Consider the following 22468-nt stretch of genomic DNA (forward strand, 5'->3'; position numbering starts at 1 on the left):
ACTTCCACTTACAAACCTATCAGAGCATATTCTCTGTGCTTCTGGGGAGGAAAACAAATTAATAAGGTCTAGTAAACAACTCTCTTCTTCCCCCCCCCAACCCCCCAATCCTACCTGTCCTTAGACATTTATGCAAGCAAATAGTGCTCCTTCTGCGGCACGCTATGCTAATCCACAAATAAACCATCCATGATATTAATATAAAAAATACACCGTGCACTTGGCCCTAGTCCATCTTATAGCTGACAGCTACTTTAACCAGGAAAAGGTTAAGTTTCCTGGCCAATGTGCTGTTGTGTTTTACTTAGATTTAATGCATTGGTCTGTGCTAGAGGCAGAGGATAGTATTTTTAGTATTTGAAGAAGGTATGAGAGAGACCATCATTGCCCAGGTCAGATACATTAATCCCACTCTGATCTCTTTCTAGAGATGACCGTAGGAAAAAAGAAATGTATATGTGCAAAAAAAGAGACCACAGCTCAATGGTAGAGCACATACAGATCTCAGGTTCAATCCTGGCATCTCCAGTTTAAAGAGTGGACCATATAGGAGGGAAGGGCTGCACTGCCAGTCAGAGTAGATCATATTGGGCTAGATGGACAAATAGTCTGGTATAAGACAGGCTCCTACATTCTAACAGTACAGTACCTCTGTCTTGCTTCATTGCTAGCTATCAGCACTGTGTGAGGTTAGCAAATGCATACCGTGTGTTTTTTGCATGTGTTCATTCTGTCAGAAACTTCCTCTGTTCCCATATATGGCCTTCTCTTAGTCCAGGCAAAGGCAAACTCTGCCCTCCTGATGTTTTGGGACTACAATTCCCATCATCCCTGACCACTGGTCCTGTTAGCTAGGGATGATGGGAGTTGTAGTCCCAAAACAGCTGGAGGGCCAAGTTTGCCTATGCCTGTCTTAGTCCATTGCTCCAGGTATTTGTTGTGTCTGTTGCCAACTCAGATCAATGACACATCTAGTCCTTCCTTCGCTAACGCACAGTGGCCAACCAGATGCCCATGGAAAGTCCACGGGCAGGAGATGAGCACAGCAGCACTCTCCCACTCGTGCTCCCCAGAGGCTGGTATTCAGAGCCATCTCATAGGGATCCATTTGGCCACTGTGAGAACAGAATGCTGGAGGAGGTAAGTCTTTAGCCTGATTCAGCAGAGCTCTTCTTACCTTCTCATGCCTGTTCTTGGAGGTCACAAGAAAGGAAATTATAACTAAGCACAGGAAGAACTTTCTGACTGTAAGAGCTGTTCAGTAGTGGAACGGACTCCCTCAGGAGTTTGTGGACTCTCCTTCCTTGGCGGTTTTTAAGCAGAGGTTGGATGGCCATTTGTCATGGATGCTGTAGCTGAGATTCCTGCATTTCAGGGGGTTGGACTAGATGATCCTTGGGGGTGCCTTGCAACTCTACCGTTTTATCATTATATGAAATGTGTGCGTCATTTTTGCCCAGTGAGCTCTTCTTCCTAAATATGCACCCTCTGATAAAATCCAAGTTTAACATGTCTTACAGAGATGATCTCATCAAGTAAGGTCATATTCTGAAGAATCTTTCACCATGTTATGATGAGAGAGCAAGCTCCTATTTAATCTAATGTCTTAAATGCCTAATCTAACAAAGTCTAGTCCCATAGGGTCTCTTTAACCCCATCCCATTTGGAAAAATGGAGAGCAAGTGACCTTTTGTATCAACGGTAAAGGTCAGGCTGTAAGGCAGGCTTTTCTCCCCCTGTTAACACTGCGAATCCATTTCATCTGGCATATCATCTGGTTAGGTTAATTTCCAGTGCTTCCAAACCCTCAAAATCACACTTGCTGCACATTTGAAAAATGTCAGCATTGAGTTTTATAGCATTAGATTTCACACTTTTAGGGGCTTTTTATAACTTTCATAATTTATAGTCATCACCGAGGAAATACACAAAATGCAGAGCTGAATCATCAAGGAAAGTAAAAGGTCAGCCTACAAGACTGGACAGCCCAAATAACAGAGAAGGATTATGTACCGAAAAGGGGAAATATGAAGGAACAGAGTAATTGCTTTCTTCTGCATCTGTAGCAGCATGACCTCCAACTACTGCTTAGTACTTTACCTTCAGTTTCAAACAGTAGAACTTTTGCAATGTGCTATTAATTGACCTTCCGCTTTCTCATATGTCCCCATGTATTTCTGTTCAGAATGCTGCAACTTGCTTCATTTTTCTTGCTGTATGCTACAGTCACAGACTTCCATGCATGCAACAGAACTTCCCATTCCTCCAGTTCAGTAGTAAAGGTAAAGGTAAAGGGACCCCTGACCGTTAGGTCCAGTCGTGGCCAACTCTGGGGTCGCGGCACTCATCTTGCTTTATTGGCCAAGGGAGGCGGCATACAGCTTCTTGGTCACCAGAAGCGGCTTAGCCATACTGGCCACATGACCCGGAAGCTGTCATGATTCCTAATTCCAGCCAGTAGTGGGCAGCAGGGCGGCACAGGTAGGGCATTGCTCCTATCCAGCGAGGGGGAGACAGGCCAGGTGCAGGGAGCTTGGTGTAGTTCTGGTGCCAACTGATGCTCCTTTCGTGATGCCCACACCTCCCCTCTCTGAGAGCCAGTGTGGTGTGGTGTAGTGATTAAGAGCGGTGGACTCGTAATCTGGTGAACCGAGTTCCTGTCTCCGCTCCTTCACATGCAGCTGCTGGTTGGCCTTGGGCTAGTCACACTTCTGTGAAGTCTCTCAGCCCCACTCACCTCACAGAGTGTTTGTTGTGGGGGAGGAAGGGAAAGGAGAATGTTAGCCACTTTGAGACTCCTTCAGGTAGTGATAAAGCAGGATATCAAATCCAAACTCTTCTTCTTCTTCTTGCCTCTCCCTTCTTTGGTAACTGGCAGTAACACTTGGCACGTACGATTATGACAGAGTAAGGGAAATAATAAAAATAAAACCAAAACCATCAGGGGGAAATAAGTAAGGAGCCCCAGCATGGCATCCTGTGAAAAGAAAGCAAAGGAATATTTGAACTGCAAGTGTTTGTTTTTGAGAGGGAATAGCTATTTCCCCAAGCGCTCACAACTTAACTTTCAAATGCAGAAATAAATATTTGCAGCCTAATCCCATGAATGATTTATCAGATGCAATGCCCTCTTAGTTCAAAGGGGCTTACTTCCCCCCACTTGCAATGCTTTCAACAGAAGCCATTGAGAAGTTTCCCACCAGAAGCCCCATTAAAATGAGTGGGAGCTGTGCAAAAACACCGCGCCATCCCATTCAGCGGGGATAGTGCCAATGAATTTCTGCGCTTAATGACTAGCCATTGAGAGACTGGTGCCCATGTGATCAGATGAGTGGCATGCCACAGTTATCATAATGATTGAAAAGACAGGGTGTTCGGTGGTGCATACCCATTTACATTCCTCTTTCTGGCTCTCCTCTCCAGCAGTACCTCTATACACACAAAAGGCTATTCATAAGAAATGTATTATTGCAGCTGATAGCCATTTCTCTTTTAAAAGCTGTCTGGAGGCATTATTCAAGCGGATTCATTCTGGAAGGCTTCCCAGCTGAGATTCTCTGCGCCTTGAAACTGTGGGTGGGCTCCTTTGAAATACGTTAATGAACTGTTAGGCACAAGGAGTGTCAGGAAGGGGTACTCATTTTCTCTTGCTAATAAATACAGCTTCCATGGCTCTGGAGCTTTTTCTCCTTATTATCTGGTTAGGTGTTTTGTTTCATTGTCTATGTAGCAGACACTCTTTAAGACTCTTTTCCTTAGCTTTTATCAGCTAAACCAGGGACTTCCAACATGGTGCCCTCCAGGTATTGCTGAACGAGAACTCCCATTAGTCCTATCTAGGAGGCCAAAGGCCAGGTAATTGGAGTTGGAGGTAAAAAAAACCACATCTGGAAGGCACCATGTTAGCTACGCCTGATCTGTGGCCTTGATTCAGGCCCCACCCATCAAGCCAACCCGCCCAGGGCTAAAATAGGCCCCCAAAACAAGGCTTTTTTCAGCCAGAATTCGCTGGAACTGTGTTCCAGCACCTCTCAGGTGGGCACCATTGTCATTATAAGAGAACAAGGGAAGCGTTCATGGTGAGTTCCAGCACCTCTTTTTCTAGAAAAAATGGCACTTCTTAAAGGTGGTTTAGAAAGTATAAAAAATTTACAAACATTAAAATAGAAACATCTATTATTAAAATATACAATAGAGCAATACCATTGAAGTAATTAAACACAATTAAAAACAGGAGACTCAGGTCAAGAGATCATGCCTTGACGTGGCTTCAAAAGCTGGGGGAATGCCAATGCAGATGGGTCTTATTGTATTTTAGAAGTGTGTGTTCTGTAGCATTGGTGCTTCTAGTGAAAAAGCCTGCCACTAAGCTAGCACAAGCTGATAATCATCAGGCTGGGACAAGACTAAGTGGGTTCTATTTTTTTTTAATGGTCATTATCAGGGCATTGTTGGGACGCGGGTGGCACTGTGGGTTAAACCACAGAGCCTAGGACTTGCAGAAGGTCGGCGGTTCGAATCCCCGCGATGGGGTGAGCTCCTGTTGCTCGGTCCCTGCTCCTGCCAACCTAGCAGTTCGAAAGCACATCAAAGTGCAAGTAGATAAATGGGCACTGCTCTGGCGGGAAGGTAAATGGCGTTTCCGTGTCCTGCTCTGGTTCGCCAGAAGTGGCTTAGTCATGCTGGCCACATGACCCGGAAGCTGTACGCTGGCTCCCTCGGCCAATAAAGGGAGATGAGCACCGCAACCCCAGAGTCGGCCACAACTGGACCCAATGGTCAGGGGTCCTTTTTATCAGGGCATTAAAAGGAGAAGGGGAGGGAGTCAGTCTTTCAGGTAACCTGATCCAGAGTTGTAAGTAGCAGGACCTTTAAATTAGATCAAAGTCTAATAGGCAGCCAGTGCCGGTCCCTCAACCCAAGTCCTATATGTGTATAAGGTAAAGGTAAAGGTACCCCTGCCCGTACGGGCCAGTCTTGACAGACTCTGGGGTTGTGCGCCCATCTCACTTAAGAGGCCAGGGGCCAGCGCTGTCTGAAGACACTTCCGGGTCACATGGCCAGTGTGACATCGCTGCTCTGGCGAGCCAGAACTGCACACGGAAACGCCGTTTACCTTCCCGCTGGTAAGCGGTCCCTATTTATCTACTTGCACCCGGAGGTGCTTTCGAACTGCTAGGTTGGCAGGCGCTGGGACCGAGCAGCGGGAGCGCACCCCGCAGCAGGGATTCGAACCGCTGACCTTTCGATCAGCAAGTCCTAGGCGCTGAGGCTTTAACCCACAGCGCCACCTGTGTCCCTTTTATATGTGTATAGTATGGGGCAATATTCACCACCTGAGTCATGACATATAGTGCCTTTCACTGTTTCTCAGAGCCAGTTTGAGAGCTAAATTTGGAAACTTTCAAGACCTTCTCATCGTTATCTATTTTCAGAAGTAATCTGTCTTTTGGGTGCCATATACTAGGGAACAGAAAATGGCCATGACCTTCACTTCTCTCGCTCATGTAAGTCATAGCACTAGTGTGGTTAGAATGTCAGACAAGGACCAAGAAGACCAAGGTTCGAATACCCACTCAGTGATGAAGCTCACTATGTGGTATTTGGCAGGCACCAGACTAGCTTATCTTAGGGTGAGCAGAGAGGACTTAAAACTCTAAGAAAGCCCCATGCCTGCTTGCAACAGTGCTGTGCTCTTTGCAGAGCGTCTTCCAGATTGGGGTTGCTTTCTGCTTTGATTATGTGGTCACACAATGTTGCTACAAAGCTAGCATTGGGCTTTTCCAAAAGTTTTAAGTGAAAAGAAATGTGCACCAGACCCTTCAACTACTGTAGTAAAGTGGTTAGTGCAGCCCTCCTGTCTGTGCCCTGTTTCTATGCATGCTCACTTTCCTCCCCGTCTTGCTTCATATAGTCAACAAAAAGTAAAATAAAAAATGAAGGTTCTGCACAGCACTGGTTTGTACTAATCAGAGTTTCTCCAAGTTTGGTTGTAACAGGAAACTCTGGTTGGTTTAAAAGCAGAAGCAAATGTTTCTGACATTCTCATTGGCACACCAGAGGAAGAAAGGAGAGGGTGCAGGCCCCAGTCTCTGTTTCCCTTATCGCTATGGCCAACGTGTGATGAGACATCATTGCATTGTGAGTTTCTCTGTCCCCACAACAGAGAGACAAGTGGTGTGGGTGTCAGAGAAACTCCCAATGTGATATCGTAGCATAGGAGAAAGTAGGAAAGAGTTGTCTGGCTGCTTCTGAAAACACCAGGTTGCCATAATATCTGGTTACATCAGATGGTGTTACAGGGAGAATGTTGACTGCTGTGATTCGATTTCCAGAGAGGCAGCCATGTTATTCTGTGGCAGCAAAAACAAGAGTCATGTAGTATCTTAAACACTTAAGTAATTTTATTGTGGAGTAAGCGTTCCACAGAACTAGCACGATCATCCACTCTCTGCATTTATAGCACATGGCTTCCCCCCCAGAAAAAATAATAATCCTGGGAACTGTAGCTTATCCCCTAACCAAACTACAATTCCCAGCACACCTTTGAAACTACACTTTGCAGAAGTAATGTGCTTTAAATGTATGGGGTGTTTGCAACTCCTTTGGACGCTCCAATTCAAAATCACTTCCATTACGGCTGATATGCAACTGAAGATGTAGCTATAGCTACAGCTACATTCCCCTCTTCTCCCTCACACTTGCTTTTGGCCTCGAAGTCACAGCAGTTGTTTCATGCATTTTGCTGAGACAACACAACGAATATTTGACCAGAAGCCCTCAGAGGATTACACACCCTGAGGAAATAAGCAGCATGGAAAAGCTGGGACTATTTTTCAAGGGTTTGAATCTTATTAACTGAATTGTATGAAACATAAAGCAGGGACTTGTGCTTAAGAACAAGGGGCTCAGGCTTAGGAATAAATCTGAACCAGAAGCAAACAACCAGGTTTGACAGACATATTCTGCAATATGAGGTAGAAAGGTGGGTAAGCTTTTCACTTCCCCTTTTCAGAGGCAGATTCTGGTGGAAATGGAAACGGGTGCAGAAATTGCTGATATTTGCTTATTCGTTCCGTATCTGGAACAGAAATTAATCCAGCAAATGCAACCAGTATTCACTGTTGTTGTTTTCACTCTGCAAACTGTACATAATTTATCACTTCCCCTCCCCCTCCCCCCCCCAATTTGTGTTGTGTTTCTGTTGCATTGAAATTAACGGTGTGGAACAACATAATGATAATGGGATCGATCACGCAATTAATTATGCAAAATTCCACCACAGGGAATAAATGAGTTGAATAATGTAGTCTTTGCTGGACACTGAACTGCAGCCAAATGGAAATGGTTCTGCATGCGATGAACACTGGCTGGAATGGGAATTGATACCTTCTTACGTCCCTCTTCTTAACAAATGCTATTTGGTAACCTTTCTCTTCTTTTAAATTTTAACAGTGATACAGAGAACTGGTTCTGTGAATGCTCTGTTCTCTACTCTGGGAAATTATGTCAGCTTTCAACCTGTGAGGAGAACCCATGTGGAAACGGAGCAACATGCTTTCCAAAATCCAGCCAAGACACCGTGTGCCTTTGTCCCTATGGAAGGACTGGAATCCTTTGTAATGATGGTAAGAGAAGAATGCAGAATTTAGCAAGTCAAATGCAGTGAGAGAGAGAGAACAGAGAGAGATAGACTGAAGCGTCTTTGTGTTAAATGACAAAAAAAAAAGCCTTTTGGTTGCCGGGCAAATTGACTTCATCACTTCTCTCTGTTTCCTACTTTTCAGATGTTCAAGAACATACAGTTTAGTGCACTGGATCTATAATCCTCAGTATGCCTATGTACTAGAATTGTTGTTGTTGTTTAGATGTTTTAATTGGTTAACAGTTTGTGCATTTCTATCCTGTGCCCCTGTCAGTGGTTGCGTGGCGAGTTCCCGCCTCCCCCCAGTAGAAATAAAGACACAAGACAACATTATTTAGGTTAATGGGCTAAAATTGGCCACAACTTTATATTGGTTACCGGTGATGAGCGGTATTGGCTTACGCATTGATCCTAATCGACTATCTGGCTACAGCCGGGAAGGGTTAACACCAGCAGGGGGAGCTCTGCACATCAACTAGGCACTCCCCCAGGGTCACCGCTTGGGGGTGTGCCTTGGGCCCTGGCCTTCATAGGCTTCGGATGGGGCCACGCCCCCCCGGAATCCTTTACTGGACTACCCTTCAGTAACCGGGGGAGGTGATGGTGCTCCTCCCCCCCATTCATCTACATAACAAAATACCCCCACCAATGCCTAACCGCCAAACCGAGAAGTTGTGATGATTTGCTATGAGGTAGGCGAAAAAACCAAATGGCTGGTGCCAATTTGCCAAGTGGAAAAATTCCTACCAGGCCCCTTAACGGCGGCCAACTGAAGTCCATAGCAAGGTCAAAGGAAAACCTAAAGGGTGGGTGGGTGGAAAATTCCCCAGCTGATGAATGGCAAAGAGGACGCTCCTCTGCTGCGCTTGCCTTAAATGCGGGAAGCCACACCCCTTGAGCCAGCCAATTGGCTGGCCAGGGGGATGGCGCGGCAGAGGATTCCCCTGTTCGCGCGGGGCTGGGAACCAACCTCTGCACAAGTGTTGGGGGCCTCCTGAGGTCGGAAGTGGCTTTGTGGGGGCATTATATATTTAATAAACAAACAAATAATCAATGCAAACGTTCCCTCTGGTTCATTCGGTTGAATTGGATTCATTTAGAATATTTGAAATTGCATCCAGTTTTAAATGGGACCCATTTAAGTCAGCCTGGAGCCCTCCTATCAGACCCCTAACCTACTGAGAGCCCCACTTCTTTCCCTACACTTACAAGGGTGGTGGAGAGGGACTCCTTGCAGTGCCAGGCATCAACCAGGAGATGGTGCTTCACGTATGTGTACCAGCACCCAGGGTGATGTGGTTCCCATGGTTTTTGATGTTCCTGAATGCTGCTACAAACACATGCGGCCAAGCCCAAGATGGCTGAGAACCAAAAGTCAGGTAGCTCCCGTGAATCCCTGTCTTTCTGGACATTGCTTATAAGCAATTCTGCAGTGAGTATTACTCCCTCGCCTTGGTTAAGCAAGGAAGAGAGAAAGGAAGAGGCAGGCACCAGGGCAAGGGTAGTGAGTTAAAGCAGATCAATTTAGTACAGACCTGGAGTTTACATTCGACCTGGAGAGGCAACCCTCTTCAAAATTGGTTTCAGCCAGACATAAGAGACATATGGGTGTGGAAAGAAAGAGGAGCATGTCAACTATGGGCAGTGGAAGTTGGTCCATTAGGGCAAATGCAGCCCTGCCCCATCGACCTCAGACTGCTCTTAATTTGCCTGCCTCCTTACATGCTACCAGGAGTGGCACATTGGCTAGCAGATTTCTCCTTTGTTTCAGTGTTGCCCTTGTGGAACTCGGTAGGGAGAAGGATGGCGTCAGAACTAGAATTAGTTGACAATAGCTGTGCCTCTCCCTGCCATTGGCTCTAGCACCCCCTACTGTTGGACTCATGGCCTTCTGCACCACCAGTCTCAGTGGTCATCAGCCACCACTGATTATGGGGGAGAAGTTTATAGCAGGGGTCAGAGGGTTAAAGCCCCCTTCCCACCTGCCAAACAAGGGTCTGGGTTTGTGTAATGTGTCATCAATTTGGCCCTTAACCTATAGTTCCCTGTTATGTGCCAAATGGGGAACTGTGGCTTAACTTCAGTTTACTAACCAGGATATCAAACCGCAGGGAATGGTAGCTTAAGCTAATCAGGGGCAGTTGATATGCTGAATCTGGCTGCCAAAACAAAGGAGAAATGTGTGGAAAACCCAATCCTAGCTCTCAATTCTGGATGCTAAGAAAACGTATATATGAACTAGGCCATTGCTTGCTGTTCACCTGTGCTTCCCCCCAACGGCATTTTCCTTTTCTGTGTTTTTCAAACAGCTATTAATATTACCTATCCTAACTTCAGTGGGACAGATAGCTTTGGCTATACCTCATTCCTAGCCTATTCAGCGATTCCAAACATCAGCCTCTACTATGAATTCCAACTGAAATTTCAATTAGCAAACCACAACTCTTCACTGCAAGACAACCTGATATTTTTCACTGGTCAGAAGGGTCAAGGTAAGTTATTCGTGTTTCTCTGGGGAAGGAGTGTTATTCAAATGGCTAAGACAAAGTAAATGGGGGAATATAGATATATGGATTCTGATTTCTGGGCACCTCAGGAACCATTAACAGAAGTGCACATAGCATTTGTTATACTTTTATTACATAGAAAATAATGTTTATTTTGAGATCTTGACCGGTAAATTCCTTATAGTCACTTCTTAATTTCAGAAAAGGCAGATATTCTGTCTCAAAGGCACACCTGTACAACCCTGGATGCTGGTCACCCTGGAGAACTTTTACCAGTTAGAAACCAGTTAGAGTAGCCTGTGTCTAGACCAGCCTTTATCAACCTTGAATCCCCAGAGATGGTTGGACTACAACTCCCATCATCCCTGGCTAGCAGGACAAGCAGTCAGGAAGGATAGGAGTTGTAGTCTAACAACATCTGGGGACCCAAGGTTGAGAAAGGCTGGTCTAGACAATACAGAGCAAGATGGATAAACGGCTTGACCTAGTATAAAGCAGCCTCCTGTGTAACTGTGGAAAGGGGTTTGCATAGGGTATCATGCAAATGATAAAATGTGGTTGTTGGGTATGGAACTAAAGTAGAGAAAATGTCTTAGTGCTTTCATCTGTATACTAATCTATGTAAAGCCACCAGGGGGCATCAGAACACTAGATGGAAGGAACATGAGAAAGTTTAGGAAGACCAGTTTGCTTTGCACTGTGACAATCGGCTGCACATTCCTATATATGTGTACTCAGAAGTAATCCCCACCTGTGTGTGTGTGTGTGTGTGTGTGTGTGTGTGTGTGTGTTCCGAGAGAGAGAGAGAGAGAGAGAGAGAGAGAGAGAGAGAGAGAGAGAGAGAGACATACCTGCTATCCTTTGATTCTCAGCTGTGAGGAAAGAAGAAAATTAGTCCTCTAAGGTTTCCTGGAACAAAATCTATTCCCACATTGTTGTTGTTGTTGTTTATAAAAAACAACAGTCAGCAAGCTTTGTGGCTGAGAATTTGAGGCCAAGACACGGTTAGATTAAGCAAAGCTTGGAACTTAATAGATATGCCTTCCAAATAATAATAATAATAATAATGCAGAAGTGGGGAAGTGTGTGTGTGTGTGATCACATACAGATAATTACAATAAAAAAAAGCACAGCACCAGCCCTTTCCTCAAAAACAGCTGTTTCTGTTGGAACAAGTAAGTTATCACCTGCCGACAGAAGGACAGCAAGGAGGGAGCCAGTCTAGCTTCTCTCGGGAGAGATTTCCAAAGGCTGGGAGCTGCCACCAAGAAGGCCTATGTGAGGGTGGCAGGACTGAGGGAAGGGCCTCCCCTGAAGATGGTGTTAGCCGCAATCCCTCTCTAGTATCTAGGCTATCATTTCTTACATTCTGTCATTTTGTTTTGGTAATGTAACCCAAGACTCACTCCCTTAATGTATCCCCTTGTGGTTATTCTTACTCCAGGTCTTAATGGTGATGATTTCTTAGTGCTAGGCCTGCGCCACGGCCGCCTGGTGTACAGCTACAACCTAGGATCTGGAACAGCCACTATCATTAGTGAGCTGCTAGATCTGACAAGGCATATTCACGTGGTCAGTCTTGGCAGATTTCTTCAGGATGGCTGGATGAAGGTAACGCTTCCTTTGGAAGAGATGCTTTGAAAACTCTTCTTTGCATCCACGAAGCTCACTGGGGGTGGGGTGGTTGGCGGTGGCTTTAGCCTGGTCCCTGCCTCCCAGCCCAACCTACCTCACAAGGTTGCTGTGAGGATATAAGTAGAAGAACCCACATATGAGCTCCTTTGGTGCAAGAGACAGGATACTATATATAACCTTTATTAAGCTTGCCATACAAACAAAACTCTTGAATCCTAAGAGTTAAATATATTTATGTACTGTGTCCTGAAGACTTCATACAACAAGGTTGTTGAATGCCCCTCTCCATTTTCAAAAGCAGTTCTCCCACCCACCACACACACACACACACACACACACACACACTGCCCCTTACGAATTGCTCTTGAAATTCTAAAGCACTCTGGGAAAGAATACATAAGGCTGCTGGAGTGGAAAATGGGGTGGGAGGGGTACAACTTGCTACATTAGCAGACATACTTGCACACCTCTAAAAGCCCTTTGAATGACCACCCTGGAAATTTAAAGACCTTATTTATATATTTACTATTCAATTGCAGCAGTGCCTTCTACCCTTCATTGATTTGAAGCTTAGACTGTAATACAAAACGCGTTAATGGTGGTTTCTCCATGTTTGGAAGCTTGTGGGGACTTAAGGATGAGATAAGAGATCTACTCAATTTGCTCCACAAATAACAGGTTTTGGTTTTGTTCCGCTTTTGTCTGAAAGGTGGATGACCATGAAAACAAAACCATCACATCTCCAGGAACTTTGGTTGGGCTCAATGTCTTCAGCCAGTTCTATGTAGGAGGTTACATTGAATACATCCCAGAACTCTTACCAAATGGATCCAATTTTAAGAACGGCTTTCAAGGTAACTAACAATTTTACTTCCATTGCATTTGATTTACTCTGAGCATGGCTGATGTTGGATGCAACTCTTCACATTTACATTAAACATATTATCACACGCACACCATACCTCTATCTGCCCCATTGTCGGTTGTTCCCCTGTGTCTGTTTTAAATTGTAAGCTTATTAGAGTAGGAGCCAGCCTTGCCTGTTCTTTGTAAAGCACTAATAATAATAATAATAATTAGCCGGGCTCAGGGTGGCTAACACCAGTAAAATTACAGTAAAAACATAATGGGGGGGGACCAATTTAAAATACAGGTTAAAAGTCACCCATAGATCAAAATCATAAGGGGAGGGAAACATAAGGGTCAGACTGAGTCCAAACCAAAGGCCAGGCGGAACAGCTCTGTTTTGCAGGCCCTGTGGAAAGATGTCAAGTCCCACAGGACTCTAGTCTCTTGTGATAGAGCATTCTACTAAGTCGGAGCCAGAGCTGAAAAGGCCCTGGCCCTAGTTGAGACCAATCTAACCACCTTGCGACCTGGGACCTCCAAAATGTTGTCATTTGTGGACCTTAAGGTACTCCATGGGACATACCAGAAGAGACGGTCCCGTAGGTACGTGGATCCTAGGCCGCATAGGGCTTTAAAGGGCAAAACCAGCACACACAAAAAACCATATACATAGATGGCATTATAGAATTAATGTGATGTAGAAGAGTTGGGCAGGTGGGGCTTCAGCAGACTGGGGCTGATGGGACTTGGACTCCAGCAATATCTGGAATGCCAAAGGTTTCCCAGTCCTGAGCTATAGGAATGGGTGAAGTCATTGGGATAAATTCTACTGTTGGGAGGTGGTTTCCCACAGAATTTCCAGCTCTTCATCTGCATTAGGTTTGAACCTGGGTTGGGTAATCAGGAGACAACCTACTGGTTCTGGGAATAACCTAGTATCCTCAGGACTTGCCATGTATACAGCAAGACACTCCTCCCATATCACGCTCCCTTTTGCTTCTTAAAACTGAAACCTGCGTATGTTTGCAGTGCAATTCTAATTATGACTGCTCAGGAGTAGGGATGTCAGAGAACGCTGACAACAACAGAAGCTGGAGTGAAAATGGCCAGTGTTCATTTTTTCCTTCCATGTTTGGAGCGGAACTCAATCCAGTGAATAAGATCAGTCTTCACCGTTGTTGCTTTCAATCCACAAATTATATGCAATTGATCTCTACCACTCCCCATTTTCGTTGTGTTTCCTTTCCACTGAAATGAATGAGGTCCAGCAACACAATGGCAAAGTAACTTAGATAAGCTAGGTAATTTTGCACAGTGGACAGTGAGACAAATAGTGTAGTTTTTGATGGAAGATGAACTGCTGCAGAATGTAAACAATGCTGCATCCAATGAATATGGGGCAGAATGGAAAGGCCCTCTTGCCTTCCTACTCAGGAGCAAGTCTCATAGAGTTGCATCTTGCATCTCCATATGTGGGCTCAGGATTGCAAACCCAATTTTTGAAAGCCAGGTGCTCCCCCTTTCTAGTAATGGAACCTACAGTGCCTCTGATTTAGAAAGGGAAACATACAGCAAATGGGAGAATAGCAGGTTTTTCCAAACCAAAATAATCGGTGGGGATGGGGGTAAAGGGAGTCTGAATCCATAGGTATAGTTTCAGGGCATGTGTTTTGCAGGGTGAGAACAGAAATCGTGCTCTGGCGGCGCGGCAGCAGCAGGAGGCCCCATTAGCTAAAGTGGTGCTTCAGGTTAAGAACAGTTTCAGGTTAAGAACAGACCTCCAGAACGAATTAAGTACTTAACCCGAGGTACCACTCTACAGATATCCGCCACTTTTGCAGCATGTTTAAATTAAGCTCTTTCTGGAGCCTTACAGAACCACCCATGACTAAATGAAATTAAGACTGAGGCTGTGTACTGTCTTTTCCCTCCTAATTTCATAGAAATATATTTATATGAATACCTTTAACTAAGTTAGTTATACATAGCATTGTGGCAAATAAATTCCTCCTGAGCGGCAAAAATCAAACACATCCGTTCATCTTTTCCTTTCCTTTCTTCCATAAGCTTCTTGCTGAAATGCATCACCAAATGGGTGCCGGGTGGTGGTATTATTATTATTATTATTATTATTATTATTATTATTATTATTATTATTATTTCTTTTCAGGTTGCATTTTTGACATACAAGTTCGCACTGGGAGGGACCAGCCATTTAAAGCCCCAGGAATCCCAGAAGGCCACCCGAATGCTGGTCGCAGCGTAGGGCAGTGTGACGAGTCTCCGTGCCGCTTCATAAAATGTGGAAATGGGGGGACGTGCGTGGAAAGCGGCTCTACTGTTTAGTAAGTGCAAATGGGTTTGGGTGAATTATTATTGCATGGGAAATTCATCAAGCCCGTGCTGCCTTAACACCGTGGTTCTCATGGGCATTAGTCAGATGTAAACTAAGATGGGGGAAGCTGCCTTATATTGGGGCAAGCCATTGGTCCATCTAACACAGTATTGTCTACACTGACTGGCAGCACCTCTCCAGGATTTCCAACAGGGTTCTCTCCCAGCAACTCCCCAGAGATGCCAGGGATTGAACCTGGGACTTTCTGCATGCAAAGCAGATTCTTTACCACTGAGCTATGGCCCTTAACCAGACTTAGATGCACATCCATATCTTCTATGCATGCACTAACCCTGGCTCCCCACCCCCGCCCCATTCTACCACAACTACCATATCTGGGTTTGGGTTTGAAAGGGGGTAAAGTTGCATGTCTAGCATGTGCTTTACATCAGGGGTGGAGAAACCTGTGGCTGTCCAAGGATACACATTGGGATCTGCTGCCCCTGTGGATCCTGCCGCCTGAGGCAGTCACCTCTCCTTGGCTCATGAGTGCGCCGGCCCTGTCCTTCATATGTTTTTGATCTCCATCTCCCACCCCACCCCCCAACCAGCATGGTCAGGGATTATGGGAGTTGTAGTCCAACAGCATCTGGTGGCTCACAGGTTCTCCTTTTCTTCTTCACATGCAGCATGGCTACAAAAAGACTTCCTCCTCCTCTTCCTCCTGATCTTAAAAAGCTCTGTTCCTCGGAGAGCCTGGGTTTGTTTTCAGACATCATATTGGCTCCTAGGAATCATTTCCTCCTAAGGGCTTTTCACTTTTTGAGAAATTGCTTCAGTGTGTCAGAGAACCTCCGTTTTGACATGATGTGCAATGCATTTAAATTGAAGAGTCCGTTGCTATGGGGACAATGCTGCTGATTTAAATAGGTACAGCAATGCACACCATTTCCTGTAGATTTTAATTTATTTATTTTTTAGGGTAAACTTTGCATTTGGCTTCTCGGCTGGGCAAGCCCCTATTCTTCATCTAGGTAGAAATACAGTATTTGAAATGCGTTCCAACAGGCATGCAAAACCTCTGGTAATAAGTTTCTAGGGCCAGCCGCCCTTGATGTGGAAAAATAGAAAATAGGTTTCTGCTGGGCAATAACTATTTGGATATCTACCTAATGCTTGAGATGAAAATAATATGCACATGCTCATGGCACTTGGTGATTCTTTTGAATTGAATAGAAACTGGTGCATTGCTGTGTAGTCAGAGGTGCCTCATTTTGGAGTCAAAACAATGCAATAAAGCCAAAATAGTATTCTACTCACAAGAACATATGCTAAGTCAGACCACCAGTCTTTCTTAGATCATTATTGTTTAGATTGATTGGTAGCAGGTCTCCAGGGTCTCAGGCAGGGACCTCCTACCTGGGGATTAAATCTGGAACCTTCTGCATGCAGAGCAGGTGTCCTGTCACTGCACTCCAGCCCTCCCCACCAGGTGGCACTGATCTGTTCTTGCTCAAACAAACTAGAATACATCCTTATGAAATCCTTGCTTATAAACGGCAATGCACAGGGCATCTGTGAATGCAGTCCATGGACCAAATAAGCTTCTATACAGAGATCAGCTTTTCCAAGCACCTGAATGGCAGTTGGGCATAGTGGTGGTGAGGGATCATAAATCCAGTAGCTGCCGGTACACATTCAGCATAGCAGTCCAGGTGCAATATCTTGGTAGCCCCTCCTACAAGGAGGAGGAAAGTGGGCTTCATAGTGTTCACCTTAGTGTCTAAAGTAGAAGGGGCCCTCTTGGTAGTTCCTCTGCCCTCGAATGTTCAGAGGGTGGTCAAAAAGGGGGAGGCATTCTCTGTGGCAGTCCCTAAGAATTTGAATGCTCTCCCCAACAGAGGTGTGTCTGGCACCTTCATTGTGAAATTTCCATTATATGCAGAAGACACACCTCTTCCCCCCCCCCCGACCTTGGATGCCTAAGATGAATATTTTTAGGGCCTACCCTTTTTTTTGGGTTTAATGAGAAAAGCAGTTTTGGTGGAGCAGAGATGCAGCAGAGGGAGTTTCCCTTAACCCCTTCCCCACCTCCCTCTGCTCCATTTCACCTCCCACATGGTTTTCACAACATGTACTTGCAAGAGGAAGTTAAGTGCCTTGCATTCTGTATCAGGAAAAGCATCTGGAAGAATTACTTACAGAGGCTGGGAAAGGGTTCAGCTCATTGTTTCCCTTCTTCAAATTCCCCATTGCCAAGATAGGTAAAGGGTAAAGGGACCCCTGACCATTAGGTCCAGTTGTGGCCGACTCTGGGGTTGCGGCACTCATCTCGCTTTATTGGCCAAGGGAGCCGGCGTACAGCTTCCGGGTCATGTGACCAGCATGACTAAGCTGTTTCTGACGAACCAGAGCAGCGCACGGAAACGCCGTTTACCTTCCTGCTGGAGCGGTGCCTATTTATCTACTTGCACTTTGATGTGCTTTTGAACTGCTAGGTTGGCAGGAGCAGGGACCAAGCAACGGGAGCTCACCCCGTTGCAGGGATTCGAACCACCAACCTTCTGATCAGCAAGTCCTAGGCTCTGTGGTTTAACCCACAGCGCCACCCGCACCCCTATTGCCAAGATACTTTTCCTTAAAGAAAAGGGCACAGGGACTCTCTTGTGGCTTGTAACATGCAGCTAGCCCTGTATTAATAATATTCTATGGTTTTCTCTTCTTAGCTGCCACTGCCCCGCTGGATGGAAAGGAGCATTCTGCATGGAGACAGTTTCTGTGTGTGATCCTGAGCACAAGCCACCCCACAGGTGCAGGCAAGGTTCCACCTGTGCCCCACTGCCTGACGGCTACACCTGCCACTGCCCACTAGGAACCACTGGCATCTACTGTGAACAAGGTAAGGCAACAATCTCCAATACAGACCTCTAATAATGGCATTACCAAGGAGTTTTCCTTTTACCTGCTTTTCTTAATTTGGGTATGACAGTTTAGGGAATATGATGGAGACAATGGTGGTGGTGATGCAGGATTCAACTGATGAGCCTTATTAGTGAAAGGACTTCCACTTGTGCAATGGGGCTTCCCCCACCCCTCACTCCACATACCCCACCACCACCCCAAAAAAATTGACTGGGTTGGGGAAAATCCCCAGAATACTCTGCAGGAAGAAGAAAGTGGGATTGTTCCATTTGGCAAGCCAAAATGCTGGACCTGATGGAATTGGAAGAGTGAAACATTTTTGTTGTTGTTGTTTCCATCTAAAATGAGAATAAATAATAATAATAATAATAATAATAATAATAATAATAATAATAATGGTAGTAGTAGTAGTAGTAGTAGTAGTAGTAGTAGAAGGGATTTTAGTTTGTAGCCTTGGTCCTTAGGATTGGAATAAGAAAAAAGAGAAACTTGACTGGCCTAGGTGCACATGATTTCTGGAAGATCTTAGTGGTTGTTGGCTGGGAGGAAATGGAATGCATGCTCCAAGAATGTACTTTTACTAATTAAACAGTACTGTGGGTATAGATTTTATCAGGAAAGTCCTTGATCCCTGCTCATACAAGTTTGCTTCAATTTGTTTCAGTTACTCATGTTATAAGAATTTACGGTCTCAAATATATAAATTAAATGTTCATAAATTTACAAGGTAAACACATACGTATCTATACAAGCCACATGTCTGAATTAGTACAGGAGAGCAATCCTGCAACCATTTTGACTCTCCCAAATTGACCTCAGATGTTTCTCTGCAAGGAGGAAGGAAACGGGGAAAGCCTCTCCATGGTCTTTTGCTTACCCGTCTTTAGGGCATCTTTGTGTATGAATAGGGTGAGTCTGTGACCTGGATTCAGGAATTAAGGTATCTAACATCACAAAAGAATGGCTGGGCTGCCCAAGTAAAGCAATCACTGGCCATTGTCAGGTATCCTGGCAGACAGGATTTCTGTTGTAGACCTCCTCATTCTGTGATGTATGTATGATGTTTTTGGGAGTGGTCTTGAGTTACAGGGTGGGCAATTTCAAACGTCTATATAAGGGCTTGCACACCATTGTACGGGGTTCCTCCTCCCTCCTGTGTGTGGTGAGTGAGGACCCTGTTGCAACAGATCAATAAAGTTCAGGCTTACTAGCTGCTTTGCTTCTCAATATTCTCTGGTCGGCCTCTGTTATTTTCTCCTACCGATAGGGAACCCACTTAAGGACACTATATGGGCTCTCGAATACCCCATAAGGGAAAAAGAGCACATCGAATAACATGGATATTGTCTTTGCATAGCCCCAACGTGGAGGGAGACAGTGGGTTGTGTTCAGTCCTACTCAGAGTAGACCCACTAAAATAATAGACACAACTAACTTAAGGTTAGATCCAGGCTGTGACTTAGGACTTCCCAGAAAACGGAAGGGGAAGCAAGATCTGTCAGGGTGTTAATTCTGTGAGCCCTTCCATCGTATGCTCAGGTTATGTAGATGTATAAATATGTAAATCCTAAAGACACTACAGTCTCCACTGACCTTCATTCCAAGGCAACCAAACCCCGTAAGTGCAGGAACCCCTTGCGTCTCTTGCTGCTTTGAGATTGAATGTGTGCAACTGTATTTAGATTTCCAGAGGGTAGCGGTATTGCTTGTTTATATAGAACTTTTTTCCTCAAGTGCTTAAAGTGTTGACGTATGTTAGTTCAATCATCCTTAGAACAATTTTGTAAAGTAGACCAATATTAGAGACAAACTATACAGGGTGGTGAGAGACATATCACTTTTGGTATGGGGTCTCTCCTAATGTAGTATAAAGGTGAAGAAGGATTCAATTTTTAAAAGGAAAAATGGGAATGGCCGTGGGGTTGCTGAACCCTCTCTGTGCTCTCCACTTGCCTCTCCACAGCCCCACCACCCACCACTTTTCTCCCTGACTGGCTTACTTCTGGTATTTAAATCCAGTTCATGAAAAATGCTATAGGGAAGTAAGCCGTACTCCCCGTTTTATACATGCTTGTTGCACAGCCAGTTTTAAAAAGAGGCAGGTTTGCCAGAGACACGTCTACTTTGGTTCTTTTTATCCCTACATTACATGTGCAGGGTTGTAGTACCTTGCCCAAGACCACACAATACATTCATTATTCTAGCTGGAAATAATCCTGTCTCATAGCTCATGCCATAAATGCCCATTATTCAGCTGAAATCAGCTACTACAATTACTTGCTCTGGCATCATGCCCCACATATTTCTTTCTCACTGGTGTTTTCACCGTTGTAATGCCCTCCTGGCATGAACTGAGAATCAACAGCCCTTCACACACTACTAAAAAACTGAACTGGCACGGGGCATCTTTAATTAGTGGCGATCCGTCACCCTCATGTGATGTGCCACGAGTTCAAATTACTTGAACCAGACCCCTGAGAACAGGCAAGGAAGCACTGTCCTTGCAGTAAACCCCAACAGTAAATAACTCCCAGAGGGGCATCAGAACAAAAGAAGTGGAGACTTCACCATGAAAAAGCCTACTGTGTTCTGCCTTAAAATCCTTGACCTCCATTTCCCCTTCTGTTGGCAGTATAATGAATCGTCATGAGATTTTTGCAAAGTACAATTTTCCTTTTCTTTTCTGGTAAGTGAGCCGCAGCCTGTAAACAAGCAACTATTTAGCCCCCCCCCCCCCAACATCCTTACGTCTCTGGATTGATGGCAGGCATAGAAGCAGAAGAAAGAGTAGCATGTAGCCCAGGAGAGTAGGAAACAAAGGGGAGAGGGGTTGTCGAGAGTAGTAACTATTCAGGAAGGATATACGGTTTGTCAAAGAATACCCGAGACACAAAAGGACCTTCGAGAGATAACAAGCAGTAAGGATACCAATCAAATTTTGCCAGCAACCCAAGGGCAGCAAACAGAACGAAATGTCCTCAGGGATGTGGAAGAACAAACCAAACTTAGGTTGTCCTAGGCTGATTAGGGAAAAAACAATCTCCCTGTATTTGAGCAACAATTCAATATAGCTTAGCTGGAATGACTAATGGCCCAAAATAATTATATGCCCAAGCATTTAAGAAAGCAGGAGTCATTATTATTTTTCAGATGAGTGGTGTAGCATGGGGGGACCCATAAGGGCAGTTGCCCTGGATGCAAAATTGCCTCCATGCAGCTGTGTGCTTCCATTGCTGGGCTCTGTTGAAAATGGCTTCTCCATGTGAATCAGGAAGTGACCTCGCCAGACAATGGAACAACTCTTCTTTTCTCAGCTCTGTGGCTGCAATCTCCTGGGTGATGTGGTAGCCATTGAATGTGGATGTGTACTCCACCCATTTCCCTCCCTCCAACCCACCCACCCCCAATGCGCTTCCCTGGGCCCTGGCAATCCATGCTATGCCACTGTTTCAGATTCCACAGCAGTATGAAGCAGTTTTACTCAGCAATGTTGAGGCACCATAGTTCCATATGGGGCTGCTATAGATGAACTCCACCAGCACACATGAGGATCCCCTTTTACGGCAACTTCCCATTCCCGACAAGCCACATATGGGAAGCAGGTACCATGAATTAAGTCTGATGGTTTTGCATCCCAAACAGACCTGGTGTTAGGTGCTCTGTGCTTTGTCAGCACATGTTTGTGGATGAAAATCAATCCATGTGTTCATTCACAGATATATCTGGCCTTACAGCTTTTAATTTTTTTAAAAAAAGTTGTTTTCCTTTTGGCTGAGAGAGGAAGGGAAAGCATCCACAGTCAATCAGCATACAGAAGTTGCTTTGTTGCTTAGTGGTCTGACAATGCAAAGATAAAGTAAAAGGCCATTTAAAACAATAGGTCCATGAAGAACATGGGCACGACCTTCGCACTCACTGTTTGTAGGATCCAATAACCGCCAGAGCTGATTGATACCGGATAATACACAAACCTGCTAAATTATGGATTTCAGATAACTCCTGAGAGATGAAAACTGCAACCAGAATCAAAATGAGATGGGCATTTTAGATTGAATCCAAAAGTCCCCTTCTTCTGGCAGAAGGAGTCTTCCTTTAATGGAAGCTCTTCCATCAAATAAAAGCAGCTTTTGGATCTAATTTACTATTCAATAGCATATAAAATAGTCTTTAGGAGGTGCAAATTAACTAGTGTGTGAATAGCAAATCTGGGTTAGCTTGTTGATGGTAACAGGAGTGACTTGAATTTGATCTTATGAGACTGAAGTACTTTCTTAATATTGTTAACATAGTCCTTATGCTTCCTCTCCTAGTTAAGGTTGTTATGGCTCAAATGTCAACAGATCCTTTCTTCATCCAGTGGCTGCAAAGGTCATGGCTTTCTCCATAGCAACAAAATATTCCAGCCCCACTTCTAGAGCACAACAGGAGCCAACCTAGCACTGTGGAAAATCTCCATTAAAAGTGAGAGAGAAATCAGCTTAGGAGTATGAAAAAGACATTATGTAAACCTAAAAACAAAATCAAATAGACTGTGCATGTTGAAAGTGACTCTTTCCGTATAAAACAAATGAGCAA

General features: G+C 44.8%; 1 protein-coding gene across 5 annotated transcripts in view; it reads left to right on the forward strand.

The window, feature by feature from the left end:
* Positions 1-22468, forward strand: part of EYS (eyes shut homolog) — a 567790-nt gene that overhangs the window by 533010 nt on the left and 12312 nt on the right. For all 5 annotated transcript variants that reach the window (XM_081905892.1, XM_081905891.1, XM_081905893.1 and 2 more), the window contains 6 exons: positions 7456-7628; positions 9955-10137; positions 11597-11763; positions 12497-12641; positions 14807-14981; positions 17698-17870. In XM_081905892.1, coding sequence (XP_081762018.1) covers positions 7456-7628; positions 9955-10137; positions 11597-11763; positions 12497-12641; positions 14807-14981; positions 17698-17870 — 1016 coding nt within the window. The remainder of the gene's footprint in view (positions 1-7455; positions 7629-9954; positions 10138-11596; positions 11764-12496; positions 12642-14806; positions 14982-17697; positions 17871-22468) is intronic.

The sequence above is a fragment of the Podarcis melisellensis genome (assembly GCF_964234715.1).
Source record: "Podarcis melisellensis genome assembly, chromosome: 3".
In the NCBI taxonomy this organism is placed as follows: domain Eukaryota; kingdom Metazoa; phylum Chordata; class Lepidosauria; order Squamata; family Lacertidae; genus Podarcis; species Podarcis melisellensis.